The following is a 27,640-nucleotide window of genomic DNA, read 5'->3' on the forward strand; positions in this document are numbered from 1 at the left end:
TATAATTTAAAACATAAACAAAGTGTATTAATACATTAACTATAATATTAAGTAACAACTATACATCAAAGTGTGTTGATACATCAACTATAATTCATAACAAACAAATATTTAATTAAAAGAGTATGTAGTCAAATCTTATGGAATAAAAAATCTCTTGGCGTGTATATTTGCCATGCCAAGCCAAGCCAAGCTAAACAGATCATGCTGGAACTGCATAGGTTCTTCCTCTAAATGAGACAGTTGCATCGGTGGTAGTGTTGGCATTGGTCAAGAAGCAACTTGATGATTTGTTTGAGGCATACACAGTGGCCTGAAATAATTATTTTTGAAAAGTAATTATTCATTATTGCTCTAATTCAATTAGAGGAAAAAATACTGCAGTGTTGTAATTTTGTTTTCATGTATTTTGGTACCGTGATAGAGTTGTAGAATTTCTCCTCTAAAAGATTTCCGGAAAAACAAGAACTCGCGCTCGCCATCGACTAAGCGTGACAAAAGCTAATGCAGTTCTAGCTTCAGAGTCAAACCCGCACGCTAGATGTATCAACAAAGTTCTGCTTTAAAATATCACATAACATATACCCGAATTCATCCTTTCCTACCTGAAACACACAGATGGCAAGGAATTAAGCTCTGATTATCTATTCAAGAAAATCAAGGCAGCGTTTTCCTACATGAGACATTCCTAACAGAATAAGCACTTGCTCTTGCAACCTCAGATGCTTCCTGCAGTCACTTCAACGGTTACTAAAAGTTGTTGAAATTGAAGATTTTATTTGAACTTAAAAACGAATGCCACAGCATCCAAACAATTTCTATAAAACAAACCTCTAATAAAGAAGCGCCCCACTTAAATGCTCCCAGGTTCATGCAATCTTTTGCTAAACAAAGAAGCCCCAAAGCAAGCCCATATTGTGCTGGCACACATTGTGATGAAATCTCCAAAGCTTGTCAAAATTGTTCAACTCCCTTTCATGTAGAAAAACCCGAAGACAATTTCACAGATAGTTATAGAATATAAACCATTGGATGTGGTTGAACAGCTTCCAGAAATTCATGAAAGGATTTGCAAAAAAATAGAATTCATTATTATCGAAGAGTACCTTCCTAAATGAACCAAGTGTCAACGAGATATTTTCGCTTTCAACCAAAGCAAAGACCATCTTATCATCCAACTCGATGGCACGGCCATAAGACTGATGGAGAATTCAAAAGTAAGTTGGTGGTTGAGGAATTAATCATCCAGAAGATTTAAGAGGAACCCAAACAGAAGGTACCTTTATGGCTGCAGTATACCTTCCCAATTGCTGATAAGCAAGGCCCAAAGCCTGAAAAAGTTTTAGATACTAAAAAAATCTTGTATTTTGCAGCCAAAATATTTTTCACAATGACAAAGTTCAAATCCAGTGATGCTTTAGCATGTAGAAGACCACCCATTTCAGTCACAATCTCTTCTATCTTAAGCTAAGAAAATGGAACACACAAAAGCACCAGGGATGTAATGTCTGACAAAGAAAGCACATTAATACCAAAAGCAAGTTGAATTTTTTTAAAAAAATGTTACCTGATCTTCATCTGAATGAATGGAATCTACTGCAGCAGAAGAAAACTCTACAACAAGCAACATAAAAAAAAAAGAGTTAATTTATATATCTCAATCCATAAAGCAAGTAGATTCAAACAGCGAAAAATGAAAAGCTGAATAAACAGAGTTAAATAAGGAAAAGAAATTATCTGAATAATGAATGAAGGAGCAAATAAAACTAAAAAAAAAACAAATTGCAAGGATGATGAACACGCTACAGCACAACAGATCCACAGTTAACCATACCAACCATTTTTTTACTGTGTAATAAAAAAGAAAATCAAAAGGTAAATATGTATTCCCAAACAGATATAATTGTTCCCCGGAAATAAGAGAAATGAATAAAATGCATACTACAACAACCACCAAATAGCAAGTGAAAAGGATGATGTCCAGAATCATAACTACCTGTGAATGCCCAACTATGAATAGCTTTGAATTTGTTACTGAATATATGTAATTGATCATTTCTGCCATATCATACAGGGCTAATTCCTGCCAGTTCCAATCCCAGAATTTCTATCAAGGGACCAAAGTTGAATCAATCACATGATGCACTGTACAAACTCTGGCTCTAACAATTCCAATAAAAAGTGGATTCTGCGTATTTAGAAAGTATTTAGAACATAACCATTCATCAGAAAGCTGTCCCTAAAAAGTGAATTCTGCGTAGTTATCACTGTATGTATAATCAAATCATTTGTTTATTCATTGATCATATAGCACTATTAGTTTGCAACCAAGGAAACAATTGCAATAAACACCTTTTTTGTATATATAAAAAGGATTTTGGAAAGCCTTTCAACTTCCCTGAAATTGGTATAAGCTGATAAACAAGGGCATTATATATGCCAATGTATAAGCTGATAAGGGAGGCAGAGAAACACAAATTAACACTTAAATAAAGCAAATTATAGAATAACAAATTATATTAGCATCTAGAAGTTCTCTAACAGCATCATCAACATTTTTAGCAGTTTGTTTTACCTGATTAACACAGATACATACCAACAATTATCCAATGTAAAATAAAGAGAATTGCAAGAATTAGTTAATGATTAGAAATTAAACAAACCAATAATTGTCCCTCTTTGGCAGTATCATCTGCAATGCAGTTGTGAAGAGGCTCCAATTGTTGGCTACCATCAAGTTGAACACCAATAAAATACTGTACTTCTCCCTGTTAATAAAAACACAATCTTAAAACTGGTTAATTAAATTTAGTATGATTATTTATATGTGTGTGTGCGCGCGCGTGCGTGTTGTACCTTACCTTCTGATCTCGCATAGGTTGCAAATGAAACAAATTCCAAAACTTCTTACCTGAATTATTGAGTAGAAGATAAGAATCTTCAGTAGCAAGTAGAATAATAAGATTTAAATTGTTAAATTTGTTATTTTTCTCTGTAGAGTGCAGACTGCAGAGTAATCAAAGGATATAGAAAGAATAAATGTTAATTAAAGAAGCTTATATTAATTGTTACCACTCTTTGATAATTAATGAGTTGCACAGTAATTTCTATTTGGTTGTCAATGGCCTCTCTAATTTTTTTTCATTGTAGCTCGATCAGTTTCAGGTCCTTGCAGAAATCTAAAATCAACCAAATAGAATCAAGATTAAAATAAGCATCATTATGATCATAGAAACATTTATACATATAATAATTGAAGCCTGTGGAAAAGTTAGAAACAATTGCAATAAAAGTTAGAAGCCATCTTGTGGGTCGTGGCTGATCACTTCTTGTGGCTCGTCACAGCCAATGCAACTATGTTATTCGTGGCAGTGATATGCTACCATAAGGGCATTCACAGCCAAGGGACTCGCCATAGTTGATGCTGCGGGTCACAAGGTTGGTTGGTTCAGAAGACATAAAACTATGGGATATCACACATCATGCAATGCTAGTCTATTCAGAAGACACAAAATACATACAAAGATGGTGTTAAGTGGAAAAATAACTGGTTAAACTTGATGCTTAAATATGTTTGATGCTAGTGGATTAGATGTCAATGATCTGCTTTTTGGTGCATTCTTCAGCCGTCATTCTAACAAGCTAAATCTATTTCTGAAAATTTAGTACTTTATGTTTCAGACTCAGAGAATTAGAAACTATCAAGTAAAGAAATATTAACATGAGTATTTTGACCCCACCAACTTGATCTCGTCTAACAGATCCATCGCCAGTTCTAGCAGATCCTGAGTATTCCTTCTGTATCAATCGAATTGAATCAATGTAACAGACGTAGTCAAGTCACCAAGAGAACCCCACTGCTCAGCCACCCTTTTATATATTATATTTGAAGTCTGAACCCTCTCCAACATACATATTATGCACTGTCATGCTCTGCAACATTCACAATCTCAATTACTATCAACATAATCTCATAATTAGCATATAATTAGAGACATGAAACCCTAACCTTGAGTAGAGGCGTTACAGATCCATCGTTAAGAGTGAAGATATCAAAAATTTAGAAGCAAATTTAGAAGCATAGTGTCAACAAGATCTTGAGCTGTAACACTGAATAACAAGTAAATGATTATCAAACAATGAAAGTTGTAAATAATTATCAAACAAATAGCTCAAATTGAATTACAAATTACTTGAACAAAGCAGAACAGAACAGATTCAACATTCGTCCAAGCAAATGATTCAAACGAAAGCTTCGATTGCAGAAAAAATTCATCAAAATCAGAGTAAATCCGCAGATTCAAACGAAGCACAAAAGTAGAGTATGATAAACCTAAAACTGGCACAGAAAAATTGAGCCCTAAGGTTTATCACAAAGAACAGAATCACAAAATCAGGATTTATATACCTGAAATTTGAGATGGTTACAAGAAGAACTGAGAGAGCGAGTTGAGATTAGATGGAAGAGGTGCCAGAGGGAGCAGATGCGATGAGAGCGTCGGCAGAGAGAGCTCTGCGACGAGAGCGGCGGCGGGGAGATCTCGTAGGACGCAAGGGATGACAGAGAGATTGTGCGATGCAAGCAGCGGCGGCAGCGGCAACGGCCACGGCGGAAGAGAGAAGAGGGTATAGGTTAGGTCTAAATTAAAATTTTCAGACAGAAAATTTTAAATTACAGACGGATTTTCCGTCTGTAATAATTTAATAAAACGCGTATTTTATCTACCTAATTACAGACGAAAAATCCGTCTGTAACCATTCCACGGAAAAAAAATTAATTTTTTCGACGGAATTATAGACGGATTTTCTTTTCCGTCTGTAATTTATGCTAATCTATTTTGTTTGTTTTCCGACAAAAAAATCCCTCTCAAATTCCGTCTGTATTTCAGTGGGATAAAATCCGTTGGAAATATCCGTCTGTAATAACTAATTTTCTAGTAGTGATATATATATTATGAACTAATTTTAAAGTTATATGAACTTAGTGAATTTCTCCTGTTTAATTTTAAAATAATGTCACTTGATATATACATATATAATTGAGGAATAAAAAATATATAATATAAATAAAAGTTATTGAAAACTTAAAATATTTTTATTAATTGGTATATTGATGTAAATTTAATTTAATTATTAATTATTATTTTTTTAACATTTAAAATAATTTATTTGTTATTTATTAAATATTTAAACTAATAATAACCAAGAACAGTGAAGGTAGGTTACCCACTGGAATTCAGTAGATGTGTCCGTTCTTTGCACATGGACACAGAATGTGTGCAGATTCCTAATATCATGCATTCAAATTGCAAACCCATTAGCAATGCTTTCTTCAAAAAAAAAATAAAAATAAATTCAGAATTGGATAATTATTTTCAAATAATTAGAGTAGTGGACATGACATGAACATATATATATATATATATATATATATATATATATATAGTACTATACTACTATAGTAGTGACAGTTTATTTGTCTAGAGTTACTGATATCCGCTTACTTAATCTTCGTCACGAGAATTTTGACGGACACTATTATTGCACGTAATAGTGTATAATTAACACCCACTCTTAGATTGGACCACAACCACTCTCACTATTAATAATGTACGGAAACTTCATACCAAAACAAAAGAAATTATTTAGGTGTCAATAATGTGTCCTCCATCTTCCAATAGTATCAATGACCACCCAAAATTTTATGTGTCTTCTCCTTTTTTAATTTTATTGTTTCTTTATAATATATATAAAAGAATATTTTGTACATGGACTGATACACATGCATGCATGTTTTTAGATGCAAGTTCAAACAAAGTTTATTAGAAGACTAATAAAGTTTAGGCTTAAATAAATTTTTGGTGTTTATTAAGTATATGTTTTTTGGTTTTGCTTTCATAATTTGTTTTTGTTTTGGTCTATTAAATTTAAAAACTATTTAACTTGTTTCGCACATTAATACTTAATGAAACAAAAACTACCGGTTGGGATTAAAATCAAAATGTTTTAGATTTTACGATACCAAAATTTAAAAAATTTACAGGAACAAAACCAAAAAAATAATATTTTATATTGATAAAAAATTAACAACAGAAATTTAAAACTAAAACTTTTTAAATTTTATTGGACCAAGACCAAAAGAAAAATTTACAAAATCAAAATCCAAATCATGTGTTTTATAAAGGGAAAAAAAACTTATTTGGTTTGAACATCCATCAGCAAATATTCAAAACTTTAAACTATATAATAAAGACATTTTGAATAAAATATGAGTTATTACCTGACAATATTTATTCTCTCTATGTATAATTTTACACTTTAAAATTCTCCATAAAATATTAATATGAAATTTTATTCTCCAGAAAAAATATGCTCATTAATTAACAAAGCCATATTTGACAAAAACGTTCTGATTGGTTAATCATGGTGAACAATAATGGATGTAAATTATAGGCAGAAAGAGTTAGTGTGAATCGACAAAGCACACGTAGCTTGAGGAAGTATGTCATGTGATTATGTGAGGCACCAGAATAATTAGGCGACAAAATTGACGATTTATTCCTGTAATTAGCATTTAGCAATATGCTACGGAGCTTAGGGCAGTAGGTAGTTACCTAAAGATAGATATATAATAGGGCCTAGCTGTTCTCTACCAGCAAGATTCCTGGCAAGAGGTCTTTTCCCTATGCATGCAAATATTGCATGGTTAACTCAACCGTCCCATCCACTTCATGCATCTCGATTATATTTTCATATCATATTATCACTACATGGAGTAAAAACCAAGGTTTTGAAAATCAGACTACGGTCATTAATCTGTTTTAGTTACTAGTATACTATTTAACTAGGTGTGTATTTGGATTGTGGTTTGTCAAACTGGAGTTTGAATAAAAGTGATTTTATAGAATTGATTTTGGGTAGAAGTAAGTTTGTGTTAACATAATTTATATTTGACAACTCTTTACCAAAATTGATTTTGATAAAATAAATATTGTTTAGATAATATTAGTTAAAATCACTTTTAGATAGATAATTACTTAAAAGGACATGACATTAAATTATAATATTATTTTTTATGCATGTTTAATTTTTTTATATATTTTTTATATAGTATATTTTTAATACTCTTAGTACTCTTTTTTAGTACGTTATAATTTTTAACTATTATTATTATTTATGGTTAATTTTTTTGTTTAATTTATTTTACCTAATGGAATCAATAAATTCTATTATAAAAAGATAATAATAAATATAATACACAAAAATTATAACTATAAAAATATATAATGTCAAATAAAAATATTAATAAAAAATATAAATAATAAATAATAAAAAAATAATTCATATAAAGAGAAATAATAAGAATTTTATAAATAATGTAATAACATGTATAAAGGATAAAGTTAGTAAAAGAAAAATAAATATTAAGGATAGTGGCTAAAGCACGTTAGTGCAATGAAAAATTAAAAATTATTGTTTTTTATAAATATGATTTTATGAACAAAATCAAAATAGATAATTATACGAATTTCAAATATTAAAATAGAAATTTAGGTGATCAAATTTACTGTTGATACATGATCGGCCAGCACCCCCACTCCTCCTCTAACCAAAACAGCAACATCGTCAACAACAATAACTATACTATCAACCGCCACACCCCTCTGCTGTATCTGTCACGGCAACCGCTCTCCTTTCAACCCCATCATTGTCCTCCGTAGTGGCACCAGATTTTCTGAGTCTCACAAAAATGGCAATGACGGTGGAACCGTAGAGGAGATGAGAGATGTGATCGATCAGAGAGAAACAATGATGACCTAGTTTTTTTATTAGTTCTGGAACGATTTTATGCAGATGATAGAATTGTGTTGTTTTATTTTGGCGCGTGAAAGATAAGTTGGGTAGCTAATCCATAAAGAGGAGTGTTAGGAGCTAGTAAATTTTGTTATTTGTAGTTATTAGTTAGTCATTATTAATGTTTTTAATGGTGTGAGATTATATTTAGATTACTCACTTTTCTTTTGATGATTAAGTGCTGGCTAAATTTTAATAAAAGTGTTTACCTCCTAAATTTTCTTATATTGTATTTAATTATATCGCTGTTTTTTTTTATTATGGAAAGTGTTAACGTGTAACACCATAAAATGGAGGGAATAAAAAAAATTGCACTGCTATGGGTCAGATATAAAACGCAAGATGGGTTTTGTACTTTTTATATTTTTTTTTAAATTTTGAAACACACTAAACGTAGGTTACTTTTTGGTATTTCCATTTTTTTTATTTTTTTTTAGGCTAAATGCAGATTGTGTTTTTTTAAGTCAAAAAATTCAACTTTTTTTGAAGCCCACAAAATGCAGGTTGCGTTTTGTTAGTGTCAAAAACTTTTTCTTGGAAGCCCCAAAACGCAGGTTGCATTTTGTACACAGAATAATATTTAAATCCACAGGTTTGCCTATAAATACGAAGTCCAGTTTCATTCATCTTCATCTTCACTTCTCCTCTTACTATTTCTTGCATAAAGTCCTTAGTGGTGTACTTTTTGACAGATAACTATGTCAAAAAAATAGAGTTAATTGAGGCTGAAGTTATGGAAGGTGTTGCAAATTTGCGAGTATATTATAACGGTGAGGTTATACCAAATACACATGAAGGAGTGACTTTTGTTTGTGAATGTCCGTTGTCATTTACTATTCCATGTACCATGAGTTTTGTTGAGTTGCAAAATGGTCTTTGTAATAACATTCAAAGCAACATTTTGAAAAGGGTGAACAATCTTTTATACAGAAGTCCTATGCAAGTATTTGGTGGGCTAATACAGTTTCAAATAATGCCCATCACTGACGATGCCAATATGCAGCAAATGTTGTATATTTATCAACAAATCCGATCTCATGTGCCGATGATAGAGCTGTACGTTGAGTTTGAACAGCAGTCGGGGATGGGTACAGTTGGCGACAAGGTCAATGTTGATGAGCTCGGGGATATAGATTGGGAAGAAGATAATAATGACAGCGAAGAGGAATTCGAAGCTAACTATGAAGTCGATGACGAAAACGATGACGGAGACTTGGCAGGCAATCCGGCGGTGCAAAATGAAGCAAATGCGATTGTAAGCCAACACCCGTTTGGTGTTCCGTCTTTTATGCAGACTCTAGATCTTGAAGCTAGGGGTGTGCATGGGCCGGGTGAAACCGGGTTTGGTGTGACCCAGACCCGACCCGAAATATATACCGGGCCTATTTTTAAGACCCGAACCCGACCCTAGACCCGATGAAACCTATACACTTTCGGGCCACGATTATACCGGGTAAAAACCGGGTGAAAATCGGGCCGTTAACATTATATTACCTTGATACCTTCTTGTAAGTTAGCATGTAAAAATATCCAAATTTCCAAGACTCCAATCATTATTTGACATGGTAAAATTCACTTAGAAATATATACTAAGAACCAACTCTTCTCTAAAATTAAAGCATAACCATAATCAATACTAATATTGTCTAATAACACCAAATATTTAAATCAATACAAATAACACAAGATTATGCATTAGTCTAAAGTCTTATGCATTTTAAACATAAAATATTAACTTATAGTCTTATATATAATGACTAATAACACAAAATATTAAGGTTTACAACACTTAAATTTCACATAATAATAGTCATCATCCATCACTAATAACACAAAATATTAATTATATATGATGACCGGGCCATCGGGCCGATTTCGGGTGACCCGAGCTATGGCCCGGACCCGACCCGAAATTATGACCGGCTCTATTTTTGAGACCCATACCCGGCCCTAGACCCGATGAAATCACACTAAATTAGCCCCTAAAGTGTTTGGGACCAGGCCGGGTCTTCGGGCCGGGCCGGGCCATGCACACCCCTACTTGAAGCCATGCATGCCCCGAAATTCTCTGAGTATGTGAATACGGGTATGTTATGATTATTAACTCAAGTTTCCTATAGTGCTTATTTTATTTGCCTTGTCTGACTGATGGTGGTGCGCATGTCGTAGGTGAAGGCAACGTTGTGGCGGAAGATGGCGAGTTTAGTGTCGGAATGGAATTTGGTTCGAGAGAGTCGGTGATATCTGCAATCAAAAGCTACACCATCTCTAGAGGAGTTGATTACACTGTGTATGAGTCTGAGCCGTAGACATTCTATGCGAATGCAAGGGGTATGGTGGAGGGTGCGACTGGCTTATCCGACACAATTGCATATGCCATTAGGCCGTTGGTCGAAGCAGACCCCTCAAAAAAGGTGAAGTTTGTTATTGCAGAAGTTCAAGACAAGTTCAACTACACTGTGAGTTACCGCAAGGCTTGGTTGGCAAAGCAGAAAGCTGTCGCAAAAGTTTTCGGTGATTGGAAAGTTTCTTACCAGACTCTGCCAGTATGGTTGAAAGCAATGACATTGAATATGCCAAGGTCTCGTGTTCAAATTAAAACACTCTCCGTTTACTGTGAGAGTGAGGAGGTTCAAGGTGTAAAAGTTCTGCACCGTGTTTTTTGGAGCTTCTATCCATGTATTGTAGCATTCAGACACTGCAAGCCACTTGTGTAGGTTGATGGCACGCACCTGTACGAAAAATATAAAGGTGCACTTCTGGTAGCGGTTGCATAAGATGAGAATAAAAACATTGTACCTATTGCATTTGCGATTGTCGAGGGTGAGACAGTAGACGCATGGGAGTTTTTCCTAACCAATTTGCGAAGATATGTGGTTACCATTGATGGTGTGGGTATTATTTCTGACCGCCATACCTCCATCGACGTTGCAATAGCTCGCAGTAACGGTGCATGGTCACCACCAAGGGCGTGGCACATGTACTGCATCAGGCACATCGGGTCCAACTTCTTAAGGAGGTTTAAGGCTACATATTTGCATAAACTCGTGGTGAACACAGGTATTTCAACTCGCTGTTATGGTTCTATTCATAGTAAACTTGTGGCATCTGCTTATGATTAAATGGTTTGTTCAACAGGCTATTCTAGGATGGAGCAAGAGTACAACAAAAACTACCAAAGGCTTAAAGAGCGGGGTGAGGCATATACTCAATGGTGCGATGAGATCGGTGTTGAGAGATGGGTGTTGGCATTCGATGGTGGTCATCGTTGGGGACATATGACGACAAACTTGGTAGAGTGCATAAATTCTGTCCTGAAGGGTGCACGCAACCTTCATGTGACTGCCCTTGTCTGGTCAACTTTCTACCGGCTGAATGAGTTGTTCACTCGGAAGAGTACCAAGGCTCATGAGCGTCTCCGCAACGGATTCACGTATTCAGAATTTGCAACGAAGAGAGTTGAAGAAAGCTTCTGACGTGCAGGAAACATTGTGGTCAATCGGTTTGACAGGCACAATGAGATGTTTGAGGTTCGCAAAATGCAAGATGCTACCATTTACACTGTTAACCTTGCGCAATGACACTGCAACTGCGGCCATTTCCAGGTCGAGCGACTTCCATGTTGCCACGTGCTTGCATGTTGCACCAACCAGCGCCTTGATTGGCAAGTGTACGTGCACGATGTGTACAATATGTCTAAAATTTGCAAGATGTATAGAGGCGAGTTTGTTCCAATGGGTGACCCATCTACCTGGGATAGATATGAAGGAGAGAAGGTGATCGCCAACTGGACATTGAGGTGCACGACAAAAGGAAGACCGAAGTCAACCCGCTACGTGAATGAGATGGATTCGCGGGATATGCGTGGTCCTCGCCGGTGCACTATATGTGGACGCGAGGGATATAGCCGCAGCCGATATCCTCAGCACGCAGGTCCAAGCTCCACTGGAGGTGATTAGTGGTTAAGGTTTTCAATGTAACTTTGTTATGACCTACTTCACAATTATATGTTACTTTTTCTTGTAACCTCGTTATTTAATTTTTTAGAGAACAAACATTTCGATCCAAACAGAGTTACACGAGAACAAAGCTAAATATGTCATAATGATAATATTGAACAGAATCATCTAAATATAAGATACGACACTGAATACAAATCTGAATACAACACTGAATACAAGATCAAATGCAACAGACTACTTCCTCGGCGCCTTCTTTGAATACAAGGATGGGGTGTATTTGTTCGGAGGCGCAGTCTGTGTCCGTAAGTTATACGGATGACCCTGCGATACACCGGCATCCAGCCCACTGCCAACGTCAGGACCACCGAAATCTATCATGCTCGCACCACCAGCGTCATACAAACTTGAACCACTCATCACAGGAGCACTCACTCCACCAAGATCATACCAGTGCTGCAAGTGCATCCCAAATCTCCCTCTTCCTGTTGTGGGTACTCATTCAAATCAAACAACTGGGAGTGTGGTGGTGCAGAAGGACCGGGCGGATCTACATGACCCGTCGACTGATCAAAGTCGAAGTCACTAGCATGACCTGAAGTGGCGCGACGACCACCAGACTGCTGAGATGTAGCAGGCCCTTCCGTGGCGTCAAAAATAAATAATTTGTATCTCTCGGGACCTCAGAGAAGCTGATGGTGTCAGATCCACCCAACGGACTAAATTGACCCTCGACTGGAATTACCAGCTGTGGTATGTAGGGCAAAGGTGCCTGAGGTGGCTGTGGTTCCGGTATATATGGTGCCTGCTGCTGATATGCCAGCCACTGCTAGGCCAGATCCTGAAACTGCTAGGCATATGCCGACATTTGGTACTAGGGGTCATATGCCAGGACCTGATAATGGTGCTCATATGCCGGTACCTAATTAACAATTAATTACAATTACTAGTAATTAATGATAATAGATAAACCTAAACAATAATAATTAATTATCGTTTAAAACGGTAAACATTAATAATAAAAACACTAGTAATTAATAATAATACCTGAAACTGCTGCTCATGAGGCGGGACTTGCTGCTGTGGGCCAGCTGGTTCTTCCTGTTGCTACTGTGGTTCATCGACGCCACCCTCTTCACCTGCAACTCTATCTGACAGTCGCATGTGAATCACATACTGCTGTGTGTACCACTCGTAGTACACTGGGAGAGGATGAAAGTCAATAATCTTCTCGCCTAACTGCAATGTGTTATAGCGGTCAAATCTCCACATGTTAACCCATTGACTGTAAATCTGTCCCCAGTCATGGTTCTGTGCTCCTGTCAACCGCTTGTAATGATCACGACCAATGTCGAAAGCTGGGCCTGGTGGAAGCTGTTGCATCCCGAACTGTCGTCGCACTCGGTCTGTTGGGTGCCATTCTATGCACTCGAATGATACTAGCAGTGACTGGGTGGAGCATATACCCATATGGACATCGAGGACATCCGGAACCCCCACTCCCATATATGGCCGCCATATAAACTGCACATTAGTTACCAAGAGGCCGATTAGAAAAATTATTCTTCTGAATAAAAATATTGGACATTAATGGTTACAACTTACATCGTCAATTTCCATGTCGTCGAGTCCTCGCCTAAAATACGCAATAGGCCTCCGTATATATTTTGTATGTCGGCGCCAATGACTTCACCTAACAACAAACATAATAATAATATTAATAAAAATAACAAATTAATAATAATAATAATAATAACCATAATAGTAATAATAATAATAATAACAACAACAATAACAATAAAAAATAATACCGTCGCGCAAGTGGAACACCAAGATCGCCGAGCTGATCGCGGGGTATAGGTGCCAAGAACGGCATATGCTCTCACGCCCAAACAAAAAGCAGTATCAGTGGGCCATCCATCTCTTTACAGTTGTGTCGTGAAGCACGACACAACGATTTGTATAGGTGTGCCAGACTGGCTGCCCCCCAACTGTATGATGAAATCCGGTGAAAATTCCGAAGTAGCGGTAGAAACTTCGAGTTCAATGAAGTGGTCGACTTATCTGGAAACACAACTGTTCCGAGCACGCAGAAAATGTGCGCCCTGACGTACCGCTCAACAGACTCCTGAGTGTCACACGGCTCGGTGTCTCTGCACCGCCAGACCCATTGAATATTAACTTTTCCCAACACGTGATCTTGCGGACCAGGCTCTCAACCAAAACACGCAATGCAGTTCTCCACCAAAAACTGGTGACTGCTGTCTGATCTACCCATAACGGCCTCCCCATTAATCGGGAGACCAAGAATATAGCTCACATCTTCCAGCGTCACCGTCACTTCACCAACCGAAAGATGAAATGTGTGAGTCTCCGGCCTCCAGTGTTCCACCAAGGCACTCATCAGCAGTGCAGAATGACCTCTCATTTCGCCTACTAGCGAAACATGTTGAAACCCAGTTAATGCCAGTGCCACTGCAACTATCTCGTTAAAAGTATGCTTCTTCTTCTCCCACACTTTTTTTTTTCACTCTTAACCCTCTTCACTCTATCTTCCTCACTCAAGTTCAACTCTTCCTCACCGTAACTTACTTTATTTTTTTACTTTGCTCCCCTAGCCATCTGTGTTTTGATTTTTAAAGACGTTTGTGAACACCCTCCATGACACGTGGCGCGCATGCAGCTAGGAACGCTACAAAACACAACTTCCGTTTGGTTGTGCAGGGCTGACAAACGCAACCTGCGTTTTGCTTAGTCCTATGTTGGTCAACACTGCTCAGCATACATGCCACGTTTTGCAACTTGGTTTCGTTCCCCAGTCCAATCGCAGCCTGCATTTTGCAGGAGTTGCAGATTTTTGTTTTCATGGCCTACAAAATATTACCTGCGTTTTGCAGGTCTTTGAGCAACGCAGGTCCACATTGGTGGATAACTCACCATGCATCCATATTCAAGATTATTGCCATTATTCTCTCCATAACCAAATTAATTTCCATAATTATATACCTATAAAATACATAAATATATATAGTGGCTAATTTTAATATATAAATAATATTTTTAAATATATAAATACATAATAATTGATTTTAATGATTGATTTTGGTGTATAAATATTTTTTTCATATCATGACTCATATCCGAAATCACTTTAATGAACGAAAAGCAATATATCTAGCACTCCAACAAACTATATATATATTTTAGACTTGTTCGTTCTATATCTATTTTTCTCTTTTCTTTCATTTTTACTTTTTCCTTTTTTTTTCTCCTATTCATCAATAAAATCACTCGCGTCTAGAATTTTTACCAAAATCAGTTCATCCATCCCAATCTAACAAAATCTAATAAATAAACGTTTGGAATCCCCCATCCATTGGTACTTTTAAGATTAATTGTGATGCTAGTTATTTTGGTTCGGGTGATAGTATTGGTTTTGCTTGTGTTATTAGAGATTGTAATGGGAGCTGGCAAATGGGGTGTTTGGGAATGATTGAGAGTAATAGTATTCTTCAAGGAGAATTGTTTGCTATTTGGAGAGGATATCTCTTAGCTTGGGATGTGGGTCAACGAGATGTTATTTGTGAGACGGATTGTGTGGAAGCATTTAATCTTGTTACTCAAGATGGTTTTGGGTTTATTGATCCACTGGTGCTCAAAATAAGAGATATCATGCATTGGAATTGGCGTGTTGACTTTCGTTTGATTATGAGAGATGCAAACACGGTGGCAGATACTATGATAAAGATGGCGATGAAGTTACAACTTTCGCATGTGGAGCTTCTTTCACCTTGGAAGGAGTTTAAGAGTAGTCTTAAACGGGACTGTCCCTCTATTTAAGCAGTTCCTTGTTTTGTTTCTTTTGTTTTTCTTTGTTTAATTTATTTCAGTTACCAAAAAAAACGTTTACCCCTTCTTCCTTTGTATATGTGCAATGATTCTAGGCAGCTCACCAAAATAATGATGGTGACTATGCCTAATAACATGTCTCATATCTGAATTTTCAGGGATACCAACAAAAAATCTTCATTTATTCATGCTATTGAATTCCAAACTAAATTTTACTTTAAATAATATTAGATAATTGAATAATTTTACTATTTTATTTTTTGAATTTTAAAAAGTTAATGTATCTAATTACCTAAAACATAAAAGAAACATGTATCTTGAGAAGGAGATGGAGTATTGCCATTTATGAGTTTAGGTGCACCATGAATTTGTGTTTGGTATTGGTGCCTTTCAATGTTAATTCAAATTCAATAATAGTATTTAGAAGGATTTTCAGAGTTTAATTGATACAATAGTCAATTCATAATGAAGAGAAGCAATTCAAAGGTTGTTGCAAAAGTGGGTACGTTGTCGTCCAAAATTTAATAATTTCAGATCTTCCTCTTTTTCTTTCCGACGAAGATCATGATAGTAATATAGTGCTAATAGTAGTATTCATATACTATATGTTAATGACTATAAATTAAAGCAATGAGGAGAGTCAGGCAAAAATATTTAAAACGTCGTTAAATAAGGGTATTTGATATTGTTCGTTAAATAAATTGTCATGTATTAGATTTTTGATACGCGACATAAATTAAAAATATTTTTTATTAAAAAATATCACTATATTTTTAAAATTATTATTTTAGGTTTGATACTAATTTTTTAACTTGTTTAAAATTTAAATTTTTAATAAAAATTTTATTGGAAAACTATTTTATCTTTTTATTATTTTTTATAAATTTATTAATAATATTATATTTTTACTTCTATTTTATTATTATTTTGATATTTTTTATTTTACAAATTTAATAATTTTTTATATATTAAATTTTTATTTATAATTTATATAATTTTTTAATATTTTTTTAATTTTTGAAGATCTATATTTTAATCTATCGATTCTTATTGTTAGTTGTTTTACTTTTAGTCTAACAGTTTTTATTTATTTTTGAATTTTTTAAATAAAACTTATTATAAAATTGAATTTTAAAAAAAAATATTTTATATAAATTTAAAAAATTAAGTAGCATTTAATATTAATTAAAATTATTAATTTTTGATCTATTAGTTATTTAAATAATTTAATTATTCTTTTAAATTTTTAATATAATTTACTTGTTTTCAATTTTATTCATAATATACGCTTTTATTATTAACTCACATGTTTTAGAACATATTTTTTAACTGTAACTAAATAAACAACTAAAAAAAAAAAATTGTTTTTGTCGTCTTTATATACTCGAGTGGTGGTTTAAACTTTAAAGTAAATAAACATCATTACAAGTCTTGTTTGAAAGTTTTTCTCGAGCTGATAACCTTTAGGTTTGACCCCTTTATCATAAAAATGATGGTATACGAATCATTGGTATTATTATTAAACTAACAATGATTAACCTGACATGACAAATTAGATTATCTTTGTTAGAATAATACTACACAATCAAATTTTTTTATGAATTAAATTCAAGTAAATTAAATAATAAAATTTAAAATAATATTATTTATAATTAATTTTTATTAATATTAGTTCAATTTATTTAGATTTAATTAATAAAAAAATTTAAATGTATAATATTATTGTTTTATTAATATAAAATATTTAATTTTTTTATTAGCTAATAATTTTATTAAAAAAATATTAAAAATATGTGTAAAATAACATAGAAAAATATCAGACCATCATTTTTAATAAAAAGTAGTGATTAATAAGTATTGATTTAAATATGAGACAAATATAAAGAAAAATGTTAATTTTCTCATATATATATATATGATTGATTTTATTAAGAGTTGTTTTTATAGAAACAAATCTAGCTAATATTTAAATATTTAAATAGTTGTAAAGTCTATCTGAAAAGAATAAATAAGAGATTATTTTGTAGATTATTTTGTTTTGTCTTCTAACATGAAAAACTAAAAGCAGAAAAGAGAAAGAAAAATAACACAACTATATATTTTAGTTTAGCTACTCAGTGTAATATAGTTTACATTTAGTCTCCATCATAACCATGAGAAAATTTCACTATCTTTGAACAAGATTATATTTATCAATTTTCTTAGAATTCTATCCAATTCTATCTAGGACAAACACAACTTTTACCCAAACCAAATTTGACTAAGAACTCACCCTAACTTTCAACAGTAAAGTACTCACCCAATTTGTAAAGAAATTTCTTCAGTAGCATGACAACAAAACAAAAATTTATACAAAAAATTTTTGAGATAAACATATAATTTTTTCTTCGAAGTCTAACTCTTTTTGCCTTTTTTCATCACTTAATGACTTTTTCATATATTTCTCACTGTATTGTCTTTTACCATTGAAACAAAAACAAAAAAAATTAAACTGAGAAAATAGAATATTCAATAAGAACTATGAAGGAGAAGAATGGTAATAGCTCTATAAGTTATGGAAACCCAAATGTTATACTCTCACTCCTTACTTTAATCCTTGGCCATTCACTCCTTTGATAGAAGAATGAAGCTTCCAAAGCTTAAAACTTTGCTTTAGCACATTGAACTTATTCTCCTAAAAAAAGCAGTAATAGTAGCAGCGTCACACAGGAGAGATAGAGTAGAGATTGTGGCTGAATCATACATGTATTCATATCTTCTATCTTCTCTTTCATCTCTTTTCAAATTACTTCTTGAAACTGAATCCTTCATTCTTGTTTTGGCTCCAAATTCGATTCTTGAACGTTCAGTTCCATCATCTTTAACTTCTTCAACTTTCTACTTCTGTGTATGCAAGGAGGAGATTTTTTTTACCTAATTTCAATGAAGCATAAATGTGAAAATACTTTTCGTGATTTTTTCTTCGAATATGATATTTTTATTTAACCCTAACTTCTTTTGACTTCTTTCTTCCTTGATTGAAATATGTAATCCACTTTTTGTACTTTGATTTTGTCCTAATCAAAATTTCTCCCTTTTATTTTGCTTTGCTTCTGAAAAATCACGTGGATGATAAAAAAGAGAAAAGAGATAGAAGAGAGAATTTGGTTTTGGTGGTGTAATGTTTATTTTAAATGGGAGTGAATTTCAATTTTTTAGTTAGTCATTAAGTTAGAGAAGGAATGGACTTGGATCACTTAGTTGAATTTGTGATTGTTGTTAGAACAAATTCTTTCTTTTCTTTTTTCTTAGAGATTATCCATTCTTTCTTTGAATTAAATATATGATGATATAAATGCTTTGTTTAAACTGAATCAATGTTGAGCTTCATTAATTTGTTGGGTCGATTTTTTTGCTCTTTGAATCAGTGTGATTAAATTAATTTTCTGCACATTAAACAAACTAATCATACATTTAATTGAATTTTTTATCCCAACAATAATATTTAGTCATCATTTATAAAATATTGTTAATTTTTTAAATTCAACAATGAATATATAATTTTAAATATTATATATACAAAATTATAAAAATTAAATTAAATAAAATAATTTTAAATTATTTTCTCTTTAACATTATTACCCTTAAGTGTTATTATTGTACTACATATATCAACAAATTAAAGGCTAGTAAGGTTATGAGAAAAATGCAGTTGAATCTGAAATCTAATGTCTATGGTTTTTACGCATGATATTTTAAATTTAATTTCGATTTTCACCCTTTCTATCTTTTAAACACTTTTTAGTACTTTTAAATTGGATACACTCAGTCACTAAAAAAAAAAAAATTGGATACACTCTCTTAAAAAAAGATTAATACGTAACTGAGAATTACAATTTAATTAAACTTTGAGAAAGATAATTGTTAGGCAGCTTTTCTCTTAAACACTAGTCCAAGGATAGCGATTAGGATTGGAAATAGCACATAACCGACCAGATTTTATTTTAACAGGTTAAACCTACAATAAAGTTTATTGGTTTAGAATTCGCTATAAATTATTTATTAAATAATAAATCTAACCTGTTGTGTAGTTTGATTTAAAATTTGTTAAAAAATCTAATAATTTTGAAAAGCAAACAATATATAAAATAATTAAATAAAATAAAAGATATTATATACCAACAGCATAAGTAACCTAGTTGATAAAAATGTCATTAAATATTATAAATACAATCTCAAAATTTCACTATTCCATTTTTATTATGTGTAATCAAGTTTATTTGATTTACCACTAAATATATACTGTATTAATAATAAATCAAATTAACTTAAATTGATTTATTATTTGTATAGAATACACATAATAAATCGAATTAAGTTGATTCAATTTACTATTAGAACAGTATATACATATATAGTAAATTGAATAAACTTAATTCAATTTATATAAAAATATTTAGGGCATAGCATATAACTAACCAATTTTTATTTAAGATATCTACGTAATTTTATTTTTTATTCATTTTATTAGCATAAATTATTCATATTTTTAAGGGTTTATTTTTTTTATATTATAAATAATTTGGTGATATGCATTGATATTTTAGAGTTATTATGTTTTACCCTGCTATAATTTTGAGTCAATTTTTTTGAAAGGCACCACGTTTTTTGGGTGAACAATAATTTTTATGTAAATAAAAATAAAACCACGTCGACATTTTGTATTAAAAGAATTTTTTTAATTTGTTTATATATAAATCGGCAGTGATGTTTTGCATAATTATTATTTTTTTAATTGACAAAAAAAAATGACTGTTTGTGGCGCTGTCAGAAATTTTCCCAACGACGTTAAACACGAGTTTTTGGCCATTTTTGTGGGTTATACCAATTAAGCTCCAATATTTAAAAAAAAAGTTCTCGTTTTTAAGACTCCATCCACAGTAAATAATGTATCTCACATATTTGAAACTTTATTGTAAATAAACGGGAAATTTTTTTCATTCTTTTTTCCTGTAAAAGAAGAATGTACTGAACTGAAATCATCAGACACAGGACATAAAAAAAATAAAAAATAAAATAAAAAATCCTGCACATTCATTGGAACCTGATTCTTTTTCCATAAAAGACAATAGCTTCTGCTTTTTTTCCCCTACCTTCCTTACCATGTTTCATCAGAATTTCAGGTATTCAGAGATTCACATTACTGTTCATGATGATAAATAAATTAATTTTGGAAGCACTTTTTCTTGGATGGTTTATTTTGTTTTGTGTGATTGGGGGAAAGAATGTGGAGAAAGCAACTCTTGGCTTCATGTCCTTCATAACAACAAAAGAATTATAATAGTCCCTACCACCACCACCAAGAGCCTTTGAGAGTCCAATGTTTGGTTTGGTAGGAAGATTTTAAATTAAAAAGGGGAGAATGTTTACAAGCCAAGGTACAATACAAAACCAGTTTTTCTTTCTTTTATTTTTTTATGTTGACAAAGTAAAAACACCATTTATCATTTAGATTTTATTAGAAAAAAAATTTACCATCAAAAGTAATTACCTTGACTGATATTTCATGAGATGAATATCAATTTCTCAACCATTTTTTTAATTTAATTCTGATGCATTGATAACGTAAAATATTTTATATAGTCGTCTAATCGTATCCATTCTTTTGGATAATTATTTACGTAGTTAATGTAAAAAAAAATTATTTTTATTGATGTAACAATGCGTAATTAGATGTACGTGTAAAATTATTTTACACTGATAATGCATCAAAATATTTTTTTTCATAATTCAATTTATAATTCCTAATTAAGAGATTAAGATATTCCATTTGTTGATAGTAGATTGATTTACAAAACCATATATTACAAAGAGCTTAATTTGGCACCCCATACAAGTTGCATATATATATATATATATGAATGAGTATAATTGAGGTAGATTTCCATCAACTACAATATTTAAAACATGTCTTTTTCATTAGAATATTTTTTTCATACCCCAATTAAATAAGAAACGGGTAGATGCCATATTGATTTTCACATAGGACTAAGACTACTATATATAAAATAATAAGACTCTTAAGAACCTATATAATAAGAAATAACATGAAGAGTGTAGTCCCCTACAGGGGTCATGTTTGAACAAGAAATAGTCCTTTCAATATTTAATATTTGAGGCAAAGTCACACCAACAGCTCACATGGCTTGTATAGACTGACATTTAAGGCAGAGATGTTTATACATGTGAATATCAAAGGAGAAATTTCAAACCTTCTTGGGGCAACCGTAGTTAGTTTAAGCAAAATATACTATATATCAGATTTCTTTACAAGAATCAAGATCTTTCTTCAGAGAGATTTAACTCTCTTGTCCTGGCTTCAATGAGCATTGTTCATCCCAAGATATCTATTTATATAGACAAGTTATTGAGCCAAAACATATAGAAAATGGTTATGCTCTATGCCAACAATTTTTCGGCTACATCATATATATGGGGATTACATGTTGACAAAATGATGACCCTTCTAAATTAAGGATATAACCCCATAAAAGAAGCATAAGTAGCAAGTTCTGTGTTATGACAGTACCAGAATAAATATAATTAAATGCAATATAAAACTAAAGCATATGCTTTCTTCCTAATGAACCATAGTGTTATGACAAAATGTTGGAGGTTTTTTTCCCCTCCTTGGTGAATAAATGCTTAGGTGCGATGGTTATCTTTTGACTTTGTAAAATTAGGACATATTTTAAATTTAATGAATACTTATATAAATATTTAAAATTTTTTATTATAATAAGAAGAGAAAGACTATTGTCAGAGACGGTTCTAAATATATTGTTATGGAGGTAAGTATCTCTATTATAATTTAAAATTTTTTTAAATAATAAATGACAGTAATATTTATTTATTCTTATTAAATTATTAAATTTGATTCCACAATAATTTTTATTCAATTTTTTGTACTTAACCATCAATTTTTTTATATACACATAATATTTTTATTAAATTAATTATTGTCATGTTATACATACTTTGTCTTTGTCAAAATTTTTTGGATTCACTTGCTATTGCTACATTCCTTTTATTAAATCTTTTATATACTTTTCCTAATCTATCCTTTTTTTATATAACTAAATCATTCAAATTAATAAAGAAGCAATAATTTAATATCTTTTTCGCTTTTATAGATTTGGATTGTAATGTTTTTGTTGCTCTAAACTTAATATATTAATTAAATTCATATTTAATCTAATTAATATAAAATTTATTATTATTTAATTTTTAAAAAATATTTAATGCCTTCACAACAATATAAACAAAAATGACAAATAAAAAATAAAAAAAATGCTTTTATAGAGTTGTGCAATTAAAAGAAAAAGGTTAAATTAAATGAAATAACTATATATGGTGTGACAGTAGTCTCTATCTCAAAATAATAACTCATCATGTTTTTATGAGACATGTTCTTGCTTTGGTGCTTTCATGACCAATGAGTACTTAAGATTGTGGAGAAATAATGATACAGTATTATATTGTAAAAAAAAAAAAAGGGGGGGGGGGGGGGGATAATTTCTAGTCAAAGTATACAAGATAGGCTCAAAAAACTTTGCTACATAAATCAATGAGGATTCTCAAAACCATAATTTGTTAGTCATAAAGGTAAAGGAGTTTGTGAGTGAGTGATGCATCAGCTTGTCATCAGCTCCAAACTACTAAATTAATAGTAGATAATCTTTTTCTCCAAAATGCAGACTATGATTAATGATGAACACTCTTTAATAAGCCGTCTAAAAACATTTGTTTATATCAATGATAATACAATTAATTAATTGTCAATGGTTTGTAGTGATTTGGTCTAACCCGCTTTCAACAACACTATTAAGGATAAAGCCTAATTAAAGCGCATTTATTCAAACAAAGTAAAGTTTGCTAACGGTATTAAGTATATGTTAAAATTAGTTATTAAAATTAATTATTAGTATAAAATATATATTAAAAATAAATTAAATAATATATATTTATACCTAATAAATATATAGTGATTAATTTTAGTGATTGATTTTAATGTATAAATAATATTTTTAAAAATTTGCAATGGTTGCACACACATATACACTCTCACTCACACACATAGTATATTTTATGCAATAATCATATATGATAATATGAATAACTAACAACAACATCATCAATTACTTGCCACGGCATAGGTCACTATGAAGCTACTTAAAATTGCATTGAACTTTGAAGCGCTCAAGAAAAGTTGTGCAATTTAAAATAGCTTTCTTAATATTATTCCCACAAAGATAATGGTGCCTTTAATTTTATTACTCTGTCACTATAGTAGTAAAACTGAGCACTAATCTTCCATGTACCAGACTACCGGGGAATAGTTGCATACATAAAGTTAGAAAATTTGGCAACATTCAATTTTCTAAAGTAATCTTACTTTCCCATTTTCTCTATTTTTATTTCTCTTATATTTTCTAGGCAACCAAAACACTAAACAGGGCATGCAAGTTTTTGTAAGGCGGATAAGATGGTGCTGTGTCCTTGTCTATCGCGTCCACTCAAAAGAATCTCTTTTTTTTTTTTTTTCTAATTTTTTTAAAGCAAAAGTTAAAGTCAATATCTATTAACATTATAATATAATTATACTTTATTTTAGTTTTAGAAATTGTATAAAAAAGATAAAAAATAAAATTTTATTATTTTTACCTTTTAAAAAAAATTAAGAACAAAAATATTAGAAATAAAAAACATTTTGACAAACTAAAATGTTACCAATTATGGTAACCATGCTAACTCCTTGATAAAGGAAGCAAAAGCTTGTTGAAACGCACGCTTTGATAACCCAATACTTTTTTCCATTATGAAAATTATTTTATTTTTAGTAGGAAGTAGCAATGATAATATGTAAGTCCCATTTGTCTTACCTTAAATCTAATGCTTGACCCGGTCGACATCGCCGAACACATCCGTCCAATTTCCCTCTCCTTCTCGTCTCTCCACGTGGCATTTCCACCATTCCTTACAGGCCGGTGCCGGTGCCAATCACTCCTTCCTCAATATTAAATTACATTAAATTAAATAATAAAAAAATTGATCTTGCAAAATTGCAAACATTATCTCTAACTAGATTGAACAATTATTAACAACAACAACAACGTACACACACTCTCACAACACACACAATATTTTTTTTATCATGCCCCTCTCTACCCTCCTCCTATGCAATTTAAGGTCAATCCGTTAGCTTAAATTGACTTGCCTAGCATAAGATGAGTTAGTTGAGAGAAGAAAACAAGGTTATAAACATAGTGAGTTTTTATTTTCATTGTGGGGTGCTACTAGGAGCTGTATAGATAGAGACCTTTGCTTACTACTACCTCATTCCTTCTTCCTTCCTTCCTTCCTTCCCTTCATTCATTCATTCATTCTCCCTTATCTCTTCAGCCATATTTTCCCTTCATCTTTGTGAACCTTAGAGAACAGAAACAATTAAAAAGGATTATTGGATGGGGAATTGCCAAGCTGTGGATGCTGCAGTTCTTGTGATCCAACACCCTTGTGGGAAGATTGATAGGTTATATTGGCCAGTAACTGCAAGTGAGATTATGAGGAGTAACCCAGGTCACTATGTTTCTTTGATAATACCATTGCCTGTTCCTCCACCACCACACAGACAAGAACAGAATAATAGTGATAATAATAATAATCATAATAGTAATAATCAGGAGCAGCAGCACCACCACAAGACTGTGAGGTTTACACGTGTTAAGCTTCTAAGGCCTAATGAGACTCTCAATCTTGGCCATGCCTACAGGCTCATCACTACTCAAGGTACATACATATATATATATATATATATATATATATATATATATATATATATATATATATATATGTGATGTGTATGCATATGTGTGATGATAGTACCATCAAATCTTTCTTATGAATCAAAGAAGGGTGACTTCAGTGTTTTAGTTTGTTGTTCTGGAAGAGTGATGAAATCTTGTTCTTGTTGTTCTGGTTTCAGAGGTTATGAAGGTCTTGAAAGCAAAGAAGAATCCAAAGAGCAGAAAGCAACAGGTTGAGGCAGTTGAGAAGACGCTGGAAGAAAAGAAGATTTCAGCTACTGAAACAGGAGGGGAGTCTGAGACAGGAAATACATATCAGGTATATATGAGTGTATTTTATTGTCAATATTACTTTTCTTTCCTCTTTCTTTTTTTTCCCTTTTGGTTTTAGTACTACTATTCCATGAAAAATATTCTGGTAGCAAGTTTTAATTAATCCTTTCCAAAAGATGAATCCATTGAAGAATTTGATCTACAACTTCACATGGTCTTATGACCATAAGTGCAGATTCTCTCTCGGGTGGATTCATCTTTTTGAAAAGAAATAGGTACTCATAGAATCATGGCATTAGAAACAAAGATTACTCAGCAAAGAAAATAAGTCATCATAACCAAATCAAATATAATCCACAGTAGTCTTTGAACAATAGTTTACTGGGAATTGAATTTAAACTTTGATCTTCTTTTCATAAGTTTGGATAGTCATGAGTAATCATCAATTAGTATTGATGTGTTATTGCATAATGAAATCCAGGCAATGAGAGCAGAGAGACATAGGCCTCGGACGGCGGCATCGGTAAATCCAGCAGCACTAAGGTCAAAATCATGGCGCCCCTCTTTACAAAGCATCTCAGAATCCGCAAGTTGATTGGGGCTATGTTGTGACATGCATAATGTTTCACAGAATAGAACATAATTCAACTGCCTCTTTGATCTTGCAAGTTTTCCATTTGGATGATTGATAGTAAATGAGCATGGAATTTCAACCAAAACTTGAAGCAGGATTTCTATTGCATCACCAATCACACCCTAAGGCCTCAACGGCAAAGGCATGTTTCAGTGATAGCGTATTTGTATAGCACTGAGAAGAGAAGCAAGGGAAAAGGGAAAAAAAAATTGAAAAAGTAAAGAAAAGAAAAAGGAGCAATGATGTATAAATCTATTAGAAGTGAGTAAAAGAAAAGAAAAAGGAGCAATGATGTATAAATCTATTAGAAGTGAGTTTTGTTATTGATATAGTTACAGCATCCAGTCATCCACATCTTCCTTTTTGTTATGATTTAATAAGCAAGTTATACCTATAACTTGAATCAACCTTGTAAAAAGGAAAAATTAGAAGACTATAAGTGTAAATCCCTGTAGTTTTGAGTTCCAAACTTCCCAGCTAATCAACATAAATTTATGATCAAAATACTCACACCCTTGAAGACAGGTATTCTTGGTAATTACCTCTTCCTCAGAGGAACCAACATAACTATGAATAGCTTATCACAATGTCCCAGGACCTTCACACTCCTTGTGCAATAATTCACTAAATTCCTGTTTTTTTAACCAAGACTGGTTAAAAGTTAAAATATAATAACTCTATGCTGAAGATCAAATTTAAATATTCCATTCTTGGCTTCATTGCAGAAGAAGAATCAAACAACAGTTGCATGTCAAAACACTGTTAGCTTTGAGCCAAACATGTCAGAAAATTTAAAATAGTTTTATAAGTTGTCTAAAAAAATGTGCTTACTTTGTAGTACAATTTTTATATTTTATACATGTTGGGATCAGTTATTGTACCAGCTGATATGAGGTCTGCCATCCGATTGAAAAGAAAGTAAAATAAGTTCCTTATTTCAGAAGCAAACATTTATCTGATTATGGAAAGCTTAAATTAGGAAAAGGTTTCTATAATTTAAGGGGTTTCGTGCACAAGCTTAGATTCTCCAGTTGGTATTCGATATTAGATATATATCATCAGAATACTTCTTAATTCTTTCTCTGTCCCTGCATGACAAGAACATGATGACACATAAAACTGACTGTTAATCAATTATGCAGTGGGGAACTAATACAAATAAGTGTCTATTGTTACCTAATTGAATCTCTAATATGTAGAATCTCAATTTGGCCCTGAAATTTGAA

The 27,640-nt window shown here is 32.3% G+C and overlaps 3 protein-coding genes across 3 annotated transcripts; all 3 read left to right on the forward strand.

Annotated features, from left to right (window-relative positions):
- Positions 1 to 8,899: 8,899 nt before the first annotated feature.
- On the forward strand, positions 8,900 to 10,163 carry LOC148563696 (uncharacterized). Its single transcript, XM_088486907.1, has 2 exons — positions 8,900 to 9,172; positions 9,975 to 10,163. The coding sequence occupies exons 1-2, from the start codon at positions 8,900 to 8,902 to the stop codon at positions 10,161 to 10,163; spliced, it is 462 nt and encodes a 153-aa protein (XP_088343033.1).
- A 24-nt stretch (positions 10,164 to 10,187) lies between these two features.
- On the forward strand, positions 10,188 to 12,743 carry LOC148563697 (uncharacterized). Its single transcript, XM_088486908.1, has 7 exons — positions 10,188 to 10,533; positions 10,633 to 10,914; positions 10,993 to 11,287; positions 11,366 to 11,417; positions 11,460 to 11,805; positions 11,993 to 12,118; positions 12,562 to 12,743. Exons 1-7 carry the CDS (start codon positions 10,188 to 10,190, stop codon positions 12,741 to 12,743), a joined length of 1,629 nt encoding a protein of 542 aa, XP_088343034.1.
- Positions 12,744 to 24,739: 11,996 nt separating this feature from the next.
- Positions 24,740 to 26,754, forward strand: LOC107643506 (D-ribose-binding periplasmic protein). Its single transcript, XM_088489123.1, has 3 exons — positions 24,740 to 25,490; positions 25,687 to 25,826; positions 26,262 to 26,754. Exons 1-3 carry the CDS (start codon positions 25,166 to 25,168, stop codon positions 26,373 to 26,375), a joined length of 579 nt encoding a protein of 192 aa, XP_088345249.1. The 5' UTR covers positions 24,740 to 25,165; the 3' UTR covers positions 26,376 to 26,754.
- The last annotated feature ends 886 nt before the right edge of the window (positions 26,755 to 27,640 follow it).

The sequence above is a fragment of the Arachis ipaensis genome, chromosome B5 (genome assembly GCF_059453495.1).
Source record: "Arachis ipaensis isolate K30076 ecotype BB chromosome B5, ASM5945349v1, whole genome shotgun sequence".
Lineage (NCBI taxonomy): Eukaryota > Viridiplantae > Streptophyta > Magnoliopsida > Fabales > Fabaceae > Arachis > Arachis ipaensis.